Here is a 12337-nt window from a genome sequence, read left to right on the forward strand (position 1 = left end):
GTAAAGTCTTTGTAAAATAACTGTTGGCATGGAGCATCGGTTTGATAGACTTTCTGAGGGACCCAGAGAAGCAAATACAGCAGTTTACATCAGCAATCAGCTTACACTAAAATAAATAACATCTTTCCACCCCATTAGTGATTGTGGGGGAATTGTATTAGGCCTGGCAACAGTATACAGCTTTTACCCTGTTGAAATTACAGGATACACCACTTGATGTCAGTGTTGTTGTCTGTATTAGTTAAATGTAATAATATACAGTATGTAGATTTATGTCTGTGTTGTACTGGGTATGGGAGACAAACTACAAATAAATACTCTAATAAATAAATGCTTTGTACTTGATAAAGAACCTATTTGTTGATGTTTAGTGATGATTAGCTTGGTTCATCCTCTTTTTCTCTCACTATCTCTGAAGTTAGCTAATATTAACTTCAGCTGCTGTTAATTAGTGCAGGAGAAATTGATTTTGGCTCCCGTTAGTCACCACAGAAGGTGAAAACATCACTGTCTGCAACAGTGTTTTGGTTTCATGCTCTACTAGTTCAGATCTAGTTCAGTCTCCATGGGGCAACGATACACAGACATAGCTTTAGTGTCAAACTAACTACTTACAGCATGAAGTTTAGTGTGAACTTTACAAGCTATTTTGCGATCAAATCCAAGTTCAGCTGGTGCAACAGGCTGCAGCACCCAGTGGACACATGCTTTCTTCTATTAAAGAGTAAAGCCTGCAAAGACAACCAGGAAAACACAGGAAGTAAAAGACTCAATATACAGTTTATATATTGTGCTTTTAACATTTCTTCCACCATCTTACAACCCAGTAAAATCATGCCCCATTTCCCTTCCAGTGAATCCCTCTCATACATCCTACTGTTCACCCAGCTTACACACCGATCCTTCACCCTAACCACCCCCCCCACCCCCCCACCCACCCACCCACCCTTCTCCCACCCTTCTCCCACCCCTGTCTGATGCATTACACCCATGGGAGTCTATGCATGTTTCCGGAGCTGAAGCTTGCGTAGTCTCTCATGGATGTGCAATATCAGGCTTCCCCCGGCATTCAAAAACACATCAAAGCTACATGTTAACAACACAAACCCATGCACCTCTGAATACATCAAGACACACCTCAAAATAAAATGCTTCCAAAACTGATTACACAACACAGTTGAGAGCTACAGCTACCAGTTACTACAAAACAAAAGCAAAGCCAACTACCTGAACAGAACATTTTTCAAATGTTCCTCAAACCGGATTACAAGAGGGCAACTCAACAGTCTCATTAGAGAAAACATTCACTGAGCATGCCCAGCTTCTGGAAAAAAAATATTTACATGCAGAATAGTAATCATTACAACACATCGACTTCCTCGTCCCCAAGGCTAGCACGGCTGTGGTGGCTTTGTGAAGGATATGACTTTACATGCTAGTTGGTACCTGCTTTGCCTTAAAGTGCACTCATGACAACTGGAAGCTGGGATCAGGGTCCAAAATTAACTAAATTAACTAATAAACTAAACATTTATCTGCCATGGATCACTTGCAAAAATAATCGCTAAATATTTTTCAGAGAAAGATGCCACCCTACTTGTTTACAATGCTGTTTAGTGCATAAAATCAGCTACTGTGTGAAACATTCAATAACGAGATGAACAGATTTAGAGAGCCAATCAGGAGCCTGCTTGATACGCAGCCATTGCTTTGCTTGGATTTGATTGGCTCGCGGTCAGAGAGAGGGCACACTGGTCAGCAGGGACAAAGTTTGAGGACAGGGAAAGACGTAAGGCTTTATATAACCGCGGCTTTCACATGTTATCGTCTCAAAAAGTTACCGGCCAGTGTGGCGGTTTGATCTGTACTGAATGATCCGACAAAGACAAAGTTTTACCAGCGTTTGTCACTTGGTGAATTGTAATTTTGAACCCTGGCTGAGACATTTCCAACCTCCAAGCTATGAAGATAAACAAGGAGAGGAAGTGAGCAATAATGACAACATGCCAGTTCAGATTCTTATGACAAAACTGTCGTCTCCTCAGCTCAAAAACTACAACAGTTCCCAGTTGTCATGAATGCGTCTTTACTGCCACCTAGTCCGTTTCACTGCCCTCTGGCTGCAGCATCAGCTGAAAAGAACATTTGGTGTTTGATTATCAGATTATTTGGTCCCTTATTATAAAAAGCCCAAACAAAACAATCAACCCAAACAAACCCGATTTGGTCAAACCAAGGATTTGAACCAATGATCCCAAATTTAGGGAGAGGGGGAACTGAACCACCACCAACCCTAGGAGCCCTGAGGATAAGGGAGAGGAGGGGTGGGGTTTGGGGGGGTGGGGTGGGGGTGGGGGGGGGGGGGGGGGGCATGCAGGGTGGGGGGTGGGGGGTGACATCTGGGTCCTCTTGTCGTTCATTCATTCCTGTCGGAGAGAAGCAGTGTGTCTTTAAGGAGTTGTAATGATTTCCTGTTTCGAAATAAACAGAACACAGGCACGTTCGTTATGCTTTGCACAAATTATTAGTCAGTCAGCTTCAGAGAAAAAGAGTCTGGTCATCAGACGTGAGGCAAAACAGCAGTTAAATGTTCACGATTTGGGAGAAGATGATGAGTGCTTGATTTATCTTAAATCAAAAGTAACGGGTACACTTTTGAGGCTGTTTCACAGCCTGGCAAGATAAATCAAACGCACCACAAGTTAAGTAAGGCATGATGTACAGCAAGCGCTTAGGGATCTTCAGTCACCCTGTCAAGGCTTAGTGACTGGCTCACTGTAGATTATCCAGCTTGTTATACAGCTACTTACCACAGACATTAATCCTTTAGCATACAAAATATTGATTTAAAAGGCTTTAATTGCAAGATCAAGTAATTTACAGACTTCGCCCCCCAAAAATAATACAGCAGATCTGTTTGCAGTAACCAAGGAGCAACATCTTCTGGCACAAGGTGTCGCCAGTTAATTTGATTTGAAAGCAACAAAATTGACTTCTCGTTGTTCTTATTCATTGTGGAGTGAAATGCTTAGATGTGGAACAGCGGTCTGTTATTCAGCAATAAACAAAGGCTTTTATTGGCCAATCAGAATTGAGTATTCAACAAAACCATGAAATTATTAAACTAGGGATGCACCGATACGTATTATCACTATTACTGGATATTTGGCCATTATCAGGCTATAAAAGGGCATAGTTATCAGAGAATTTCTCCAATAGTAAAATGCAATGCCAAGATCCACTTGCAACATGCCAGAAACCAAGGCAAAGCAACTGGACTTTGGAAAAATTGAATAGATCTCAGTCATTTTTGTCAAGCTAACATAATATTGTTCAGTACAAGTGATGTGGCAGTATGGGTGCATCCACATTTGAAGTGATATTCAAATATATTTTTGTCCAAGTCTGGATTTTTGGAAAAAAGATGTGCAAGTTTGTGAGTTCTCTCTAGATTTCCCACTCTCACAAAGTCACACTTGGATAGTCCAATATACAAATAGTTGATACTCAACTTCCTATCAAATAACTATAATGTGTCACTGAAAAGTCTACTGAGTTTTTACAGCCACTCGATGATGTGAATATTATAGAGCATGAACACGCGATGTGTGGGTGTGTGCAAGCGTGAACACTTTTGAATTTACACTAAATACTGGTGCAAATATACAGAAGGTGTTTTTTGGACTCACAGTGTAACTGTTTGGCTTCAGAACACTTGGATTATTGAAATTAGTTTGCTAACAAATTTTCTATATTTTCCCCCTTTTTGGAACGCTAAAGAACTTCACTGGTGTTTCGCCTGACATGAGGGTGAGTAGATAACATTTTCATTTTTGGGTGAACTATTCCTTTAAGATAATGGCTAGTAATCTTACAAGATATGTGGCTAAATCTGGAAGTTTTGTGTCGGAGATTGGTCAAATTTACGAAAAAAATCTCCTTTTTAAAGCACAACTCTCTCCTCCGCTCTCTTCTTCTCTCCAGTATTTACCTGTTTGATAATCTCCCCAGTTCTCTCGATGACGATGGTCTTGGCTTCCTTGACGGGGGAGGTGGCCTGGTAGTCGTCGCCCAGCAGACCAAGGATGGGGTACTGGTTCCTGTACCTACACACACACAATATAGTGTAATGTAGTGTAGCATAGTGTAGTGTAACATAGTGTAGTGTAATGTAGCATAGTGTAGTGTAATGTAATGTATAGCATCACGTATTGTGGCATAGTATAATGTAATGTAATGTAGTGTAATGTAGTGTAATGTGGTGTAGTGTAATGCAGTGTAATGTAGTATAGTGCAGTGTAGTGTAGTGTAGTGTAGTGTAGTGTAGTGTAATGTAGTGTAATCTAGTGTAGTTTAATGCAGTGTAATGTAATGTAGTGTAATGTAGTGTAATGGCATGCAGTGTAGTGTAGTGTAATGTAATGTAGTGTAATGTAGTGTAATGTCATGCAGTGTAATGTAGTGTAATGCAGTGTAATGCAGGGTAGTGTAGTGTAATGCAGTGTAATGTAATGTAGTGTAATGTAGTGTAATGTCATGCAGTGTAATATAGTGTAATGCAGTGTAATGTAATGTAGTGTAATGTAGTGTAATGTCATGCAGTGTAATGTAGTGTAATGTAGTGTAATGCAGTGTAATGTCATGCAGTGTAATGTAGTGTAATGTAGTGTAATGTAGTGTAATGTCATGCAGTGTAATGTAGTGTAATGTAGTGTAATGTCATGCAGTGTAATGTAGTGTAATGTAGTGTAATGTCATGCAGTGTAATGTAGTGTAATGTAGGATAGTGTAGTGTAATGCAGTGTAATGTCATGCAGTGTAATGTAGTGTAATGTAGTGTAATGTCATGCAGTGTAATGTAGTGTAATGTAGTGTAATGTAGTGTAATGTCATGCAGTGTAATGTAGTGTAATGTAGTGTAATGTCATGCAGTGTAATGTAGTGTAATGTAGTGTAATGTAGTATAATGTCATGCAGTGTAATGTAGTGTAATGTAGTGTAATGTAGTGTAATGTCATGCAGTGTAATGTAGTGTAATGTAGTGTAATGTAGTGTAATGTCATGCAGTGTAATGTAGTGTAATGTAGTGTAATGTAGTATAATGTCATGCAGTGTAATGTAGTGTAATGTAGTGTCATGCAGTGCAGCGTAGTTTGCTGTGGCAGCCTACCTCTTGGTGATGATGGTCTTGGTGAAGTTCTTGGAGCTGTCGCTCTTCTCCTGCTGCAGCTTCCTGATCTCCTGAGGACCACAAGAGGTCAAAGGGCAGAGGTCAGAGGTCACACGAGAAACTCTGCAACAGGTTTAAATGCTTGGATGCAGAGTTTCTGACTTCCTTTCTCCCCATGCATGCCTGCATACATTATGCAAACACCGAGACACACAGACGCACACACACACACACACACACACACACACACACACACACACACTGATTATGATTTAACTTTCTGCATCACAGCTACTTTATTTTATTTTAATTACTATTATATTTAAAAAAAAAAAAAAAAAAAAAAAAAAAACAGCTACTAAAACTTAATTTCTTTTCTTTTTTTTTTAAACCACTTCGCTTCCAAGTTTTACCACTGTGCAAATAAAATTAAAAAGTAAAACTGACAGTTGCAGCTTGTGGTTTTGCATGTGTGTGTGTGTGTGTGTGCGTGACAGAGGCAGCTCACGCCACATTCCTGAGGTAAAATGAACTGACAATGTGGAAAACAAAAAAAAAACCCAGAATGCAGTTGGACTCGACTGGTGAAAACCAATCAGTGGAATAAAGAACAAATCAGCTTACATACCTTGAAGGTGTGTTTGTGTGTGCATGTGTGTGGTGTGTGTGAGAAATGATGTAATGAGAAATATACTCACAATGACTTTCACAGGTCACAAGTGAACCATTGTGTGTGTGTGTGTGTGTGTGTGTGTGTGTGTGTCTATCGGTAAATGTGTCTAAATAAACATAAGAGATCAGTATTAAAGAATGCATCCTGTTTGTTTTTCTAATAGAAACCAGTTGACTTGGTTTTCATGGCAGTTCAATTCAGGTGACTCACACAGTTCCTTTTCCATGTAATTTCAAACACACACACACACACACACACACACACACACACACACACACACACACACACACACAGACAATGACTTGATGGTGCTATTTTTTTGTATTTTTTTTAACTAAACTACATATATTTTCAAAACACCATGAAGAACATTACTCTTCCTGAACTTATATACTTATATTTGAAAACAAAATCATGAAACCTGAATAATGCCTGACGTGTTAAAAGAATTCGCTTAAATGTAAAGAAATGAAATAAGATGAATAGTAGGACGGGAATGTGTTTTCTTGCAGACCTCCTCCTGTCGTGTGATGACGGTCTGCCGCTTCTCCAGCATGCCCAGCAGCTCCGAGATCTTCAGCTGGAGGCTCTTCTCTGAGGACGACCTTTCAGTGGTGACCGTTGTCTGGATCTTCGTCAACTGGGACTATAGAGGGAGAGAGAGGGAGAGAGAGAAAGAGAGAGAAAGAGAGAGAGAGAGAGAGAGAGAGAGAGAGAGAGAGAGAGAGAGAGAGAGAGAGAGAGAGAGAGAGAGAGAGAGAGAGAGAGAGAGTGAGAGAGAGAGAGAGAGAGAGAGAGAGAGAGAGAGAGAGAGAGAGAGAGAGAGAGAGAGAGAGAGAGAGCAGTGGTAAGTAAATGAAAGTATTCTCCATCGTTTCAACTATGACTTTTACTGTCTTGAGAACTAACTCTTATTAACTCCTGGTGAACCCTTCCATACTTTCTTCTATACTTAATCTCCTCTATTTTTCCCCCATGCATCCCTCTGTCCATTTCCCTGGATGTTTTTTTTAAGTTCACCATTCCAAATTGTTCATTGGTGAAGTGAGTCCTGTTGTAAAGCCTACTGACGCTTTGCAGGCAAATGCGGAAGAAACACAACAACTGGGCGAGGAAAAGAGAGATTGTTGTTGTGTGGCTGTATGAATGAATGAATGAAACTTTATATAGCACAAGTCATACATCAAATGCAACTCCAAGTGCTGAACATAAAAAGTGAGAATAAGAGTAAGTTAAAAAAGAATATGAGTTTAAATAGAAAACATGGAAATGAATAAATAAAATATAATAAAACTAATAATAAAATAAGAAGAAAAAAAAATAACAGTAAAAATGCAAGTCGACATAAACTAGATAAAAGCCAGGCTAAAAAGGTGTGTTTTAAGTTTTCTTTTAAAGATATCCACACTCTCTGCCACCCTCAGGTCCTCTGGCAGGCCGTCCCACAGGCTGGGGCCTCGCCGCGGGTCTTAGACCGAAACCCTAGGAACAACCAAGAGACAACTACCAGAGGACCTGAGGGATCTAGTGGGTAGCCTACATATCTTAAAACCATGTCAAACATGTAGTCGGGAGCGAGACCATTTAGTGATTTGTAGACTAATAAAATAATCTTAAAATCAATTCTAAAACTAACAGGTAGCCAGTGCAGCAATTTTAAAACAGGTGTAATGTAGATCCATTCAGTCATGTAAAGTAAAAGTGAATAGTGTGATAAGGTAGATTAGTTTCCAAATGTAGGTTACTGTGACACAGGAAACCGAGTCTCTACTGCGAAACACGACAAGTTGTAGCTTGAAAAGCTTCAGCTCAATTACCCGGAACAAACAGCTGGGTTTTGGCTTTGTCAGGCTAATTTAGCAAAGCAACCAAAGTAAATGTTAACATGCCACTACTAGCCACTACTAACGCTAGCTGCTACTAGATACATTAGCTAGTGTGCTAATCAGATGTGTTAACAACAAGACAGTGATGATTAGCTGACCAGATACCAGTAGTGGAAGAAGTACTGAGATCTTTTACTTCAGTAAAAGTAGCAATACAACAATGTAAAGATACTCCATTACAAGTAAAAGTCCTGCATTCAAAATCTTACTTAAGTAAAAGTACATAAGTATTGGCAGCAAAATGTACTTAGAGTATCAAAGTAAACCTACTCATTATGCAAAGTGTCCCCATTTAGAGAGTTATATTTTTCATAAATTATTGGAATATTAATACTGATTTATTGACATACATGTACATGTAAGGAGCATTTTAAAGTTGTCAACGTGAAGCTAATCTTAACAATTTAGCTATACTTTTGGGTAGTCTAATCTATAAAATGCTATTTTATAGATATTTTATAAAGATGATCAAATGTTTTAAATATAAAATATTGATCTGAAAAGTAACTAATAACTATAGCTATGAAATAAATGTTAATGGAGTAAAAAGTACAATATTTCCCTCTAAATGTAGTGGAGTATACTGTAAGTACAAAGTAGCATAAAATGGAAATACTCAAGTAAAGTACAAGTACCTCAAAATTGTACTTAAGTACAGTACTTGAGTAAATGTACTTAGTTACTTTCCACCATTGCCAGATACTATGGTTAGCTAGCTAACAAGCTGACATGAATGGATCAGTGATGAAATGATCAGTCAGTCAAAAACAGCAGAGAAATGAACCATGTCCACTGAACTCTGCTGAAATGGCTGAGTTGTATGTTTTCACAGCTGTTGGTGACTAAGAGCTGAGGACTTCCACTATGACCGCCAGTCGGTCACCTGAAAGTCCTCTATATTTTTATCTTGTTTTGCCCAATTCAAATGTATCCATTCATGACTCCATCTTTCCGTCCGTTTCTCCCCTCTCACCCGCAGCCTCTGTAGCTCCAAGTCTTTTTCCTCTCTCATGGAGTTGAGCTGCTCGTTGTACTGACGGGACAGCTCCTCTGTCTTGGTCTGCAGGGTGGAGCTGCTGCACTGTCCCGCCAACTAGACAACAGACAGACAGGGTAAAGGGAAGACAGGAAGACAGATGGACAGACAGAGAGAGAGAGAGAGAGAGAGAGAGAGAGAGAGAGAGAGAGAGAGAGAGAGAGAGAGAGAGAGAGAGAGAGAGAGAGAGAGAGAGAGACAGTTAGTCAGACATAAAGAACAGCAGTGCAGTAATCATTTAAAGTCTTCTACCACGGCTGCATTTGTATATTCCTAGAAAAATCATTACAACCCCCTACTTGATACTGAGCTGCACATTCCACTAAGCCTTTCTCCTGACCTTCATCTACATCTCCCTTCCATGACTGAAGTGGATTTAATGGGTGTAATCAATAACAGTGGGTGGCCCCTACGTTTTGGACACTCTTGGTCTGAGAGCACAAGATGTGATAGGGCTGTCGCATTAACCGCAATAATACCACACTATAGACAAGCTAACCGTGGTGGATGGCAAGCAACCGCCACAACCGCGCTATGTTCACGTTTTTCTTTTTTTCATGATTTAGCAATTTTCGATTTTCAGAACCCCCTGGCGACTTTATAAAAGTGACTAGCTGGCGACAAATCTGGCGGCTTTTTCTGACCATGGGGAACAATGTTAAAGTGTTGAATCCCAAAGCATTTGCCAATAGGTTTCTAATGATCACAGCGCTTCCCACACACAGCGGAGCCTCCCTTCCTCCGCTGCGAGCGGAGACTGTAGGTTATATATTGATATGCAAATTAGCATATGACATATCGCATTCACCGCATACCACGCTGTTGAGACACCCTAAATCACCGCAGGGGAAATTCCTTCACTGCGACAGCCCTATGATGCAACATTCCTAATTTGCCAATTTTAATTGTAATGGTACTAGATCATAAGAGTGGGCCTGATGTGCCATTTGAAGCTTTCAGCATGTGTCGGGCCTGGCGGGGCAGTACCTTCTGCCGGAGCATCTCGTTCTCCTTCTCCATCGCTCTCATCCGCCCCTCCAGCTCCTTCACCTTGAACTCGCGGCCGGAGTCGGTGCTTCGGCTGCTCATCAGCTGGCTCTCCAGCGTACGCTGGGAGGCACTGCTCTCCTTCAGAGACAGCTGGAGGAGACGACACGCAGAGGAACTCAGAAACACACACACACACACACACACAGCACACACACACACACACACACAGCACACACACCTAAACCTATTCTGATCTTAACCCTAACCCCAAAACAGCTTTTTAAAGTTTTCTGAACATTGGCAAAATGACTCACACATTTTCCTCATCTTTCTATCGCACAATTGATCCTCATTAGTATAGAAAAACAAGACAACACACACACACACACACCTAAACCTAAACCTATTCTAATCTTAGCCCTAAACCCAAGCAAGGAGTGGTAAAATGTTGTCACTTTGAAGGATTTTCTTCATCTTTCTATCTGGCACATTCGTTCATCATTAGTATAGAAAAACAAGACACACACACACACACACACACACACACACACACACACACACACACACACACACACACACAGAAGAGTGTACCTGGAGCTGTCTGTTGTTCTCTCTGACGGCCTCCAGGAGACCGTCGTACTGCTGAGCCTGGTCCGCCTTAAACTCAGATCTCTCTCCAAAGTCTCCTTCTCACTCTCCAGACGCTGGGATGAGAGAGATTATAAAATAATACTCTGCTGGTCAGACTGAGAAAGCAGTTTTAAGAATCACTTTGGGCTCTGGTAACTGTGATGGGCATTTGTCATTCTAAATGATTAATCAAACAGATAATCGATAGCTTAATCGATAATGAAAATAATTGTTAGGTGCAGCCCTGACCCAAACCCAAAAATTGGCTTCTTCACAGAAGAACAGAGGAAGGAATCTTAAGCTTCTGTTGTATTAAACTGACAATAAAGAAATAAAAGGGTCTTTGTAACATCTGACTGTGTGAAAACTGTATAGCCAAAAACATTTGGTACTTGCTTTTGTTAACGATCGCTCAAATAGTAAAAAAAACGATTAACTACTAAAACACTGTACAAATGTGATTCAGTTGAACTACATATAACAACATATAGTTCTCATTGTGTTGTGGAAACACAACACTGAAACAGATCTGAGGACTTGAGTGGTGGAAAACTGTAATGATTGGGTGGAATATTTTCCCTGCTGTAACCAGCACTTGAGAAGAGTAAAACCACTGTATTAGACTTGACTAAATAACAGGGAAGTAACACATACGTAACAGGTTCGGAAACAAAACAAATTAACACCAAAAATAACCAATCCATTTACCACAGAGGCAAGTGCATTCAGTGATTTCACCTGACAATTTCATTTCTTAGCTGCTAAAGTAGTTAAAAAAGAAAGAAAAAAAAAAAAAAAAGCCTTGGTCACTAATTATACAGGTTGGACACATCAGTTTTCTTCCAGTCGTAATAAGTGAGGAACGTGTCAGTGTAATGAGTTCTCAGTCGGCTGCTAAAAGATCATTACTCACTTTAAGGTCATCTGACGTGCCATGTGATCATTTCAGCAGCTCCTTGCTATATGTACTGTGTATGGTGTGGAACATGATATCAAATACAATGCCAGTAAGAGTGTTGTCTTGATCTGTAGAACCAAAGAGCACAAATGTCTAAAATTTCCTGACTTCAAATTGTCTGATAATAATCTTGGGATCTGTAATAAGGTAAAATATCTTGGACATTTTATTACAGAACAAATGACAGATGATGATGATATATATAGGCAATGCCGCAGGATGTATGCACAAGCAAACATTCTCTCACGCAAGTTTAGTATGTGTAGAGATGGAGTGAAGGTGTCCCTGTTCAGAGCATATTGTACACCACTCTATATTGCACACTTGTGGTCAAACTACAAAAAAGCAAGCTTACAGAGACTTCAAGTAGCTTATAATGATACCATGAGAATATTACTTAAAAGACCTAGATGGTGTAGTGCAAGTGAAATGTTTGTGGCTGCAGGAGTAAATAAAATCATCTTGGTTTTATCAAACATAAGGTTTAGTACTATACGCTACCAATCCCAGCTGTGGAGACATTGGTTTGCTTTGTATGTAATTCATTGTATGTTATGTCCTGTTTGTTTTTTTTATCTGGACCCTGAGTCTGAAATAAAGTTTGAATGTTTGAATGAATTAATTAATTAATAAGAGGAGAGTGAGGGTTCAGAGATTTTCGACTTTAACATGCTAGGTGAAGACACAAGCTTGGCCTTCCATGTCCAAACAATATTATAATGAGTCTCAATCTATAGCCACAAACTACCAGACAATAGTAGAGATGGAGTTTGAAAAATATATAAGCCTTCATTAAGGTCTGTTATTGAATTATCACTAAAAAAAAATAACCGTAGATGTTTAGTAAATATTTAGGGTACTATTTCAAATAACTACTGTAGTGCTGATTCTTTTAAATCACTTCTCAAGACTTACTTAATTCTGTTTTGCTTTTAAGATGTTAAGTGCTTTGAGTCATGAGAAAGCGCTATATAAATAGAATGTATTATTATTA

The 12337-nt window shown here is 39.6% G+C and overlaps 1 protein-coding gene across 1 annotated transcript in view; it reads right to left on the reverse strand.

The window, feature by feature from the left end:
• Positions 1 to 967: 967 nt before the first annotated feature.
• Positions 968 to 12337, reverse strand: part of pof1b (POF1B actin binding protein) — a 41355-nt gene continuing 29985 nt past the window's right edge. The window contains 8 exon segments of the mRNA XM_071522996.1: positions 968 to 2471; positions 3992 to 4106; positions 5171 to 5241; positions 6358 to 6489; positions 8703 to 8822; positions 9753 to 9905; positions 10347 to 10420; positions 10423 to 10459. Coding sequence (XP_071379097.1) covers positions 2451 to 2471; positions 3992 to 4106; positions 5171 to 5241; positions 6358 to 6489; positions 8703 to 8822; positions 9753 to 9905; positions 10347 to 10420; positions 10423 to 10459 — 723 coding nt within the window. The 3' untranslated portion in view covers positions 968 to 2450.

The sequence above is a fragment of the Centroberyx affinis genome, unplaced genomic scaffold (genome assembly GCF_046629955.1).
Source record: "Centroberyx affinis isolate AG114_WGS23_722 - 3 ecotype Tasmania unplaced genomic scaffold, CSIRO-AGI_Caff_v1 ptg001053l_1, whole genome shotgun sequence".
NCBI classification, from domain to species: domain Eukaryota; kingdom Metazoa; phylum Chordata; class Actinopteri; order Beryciformes; family Berycidae; genus Centroberyx; species Centroberyx affinis.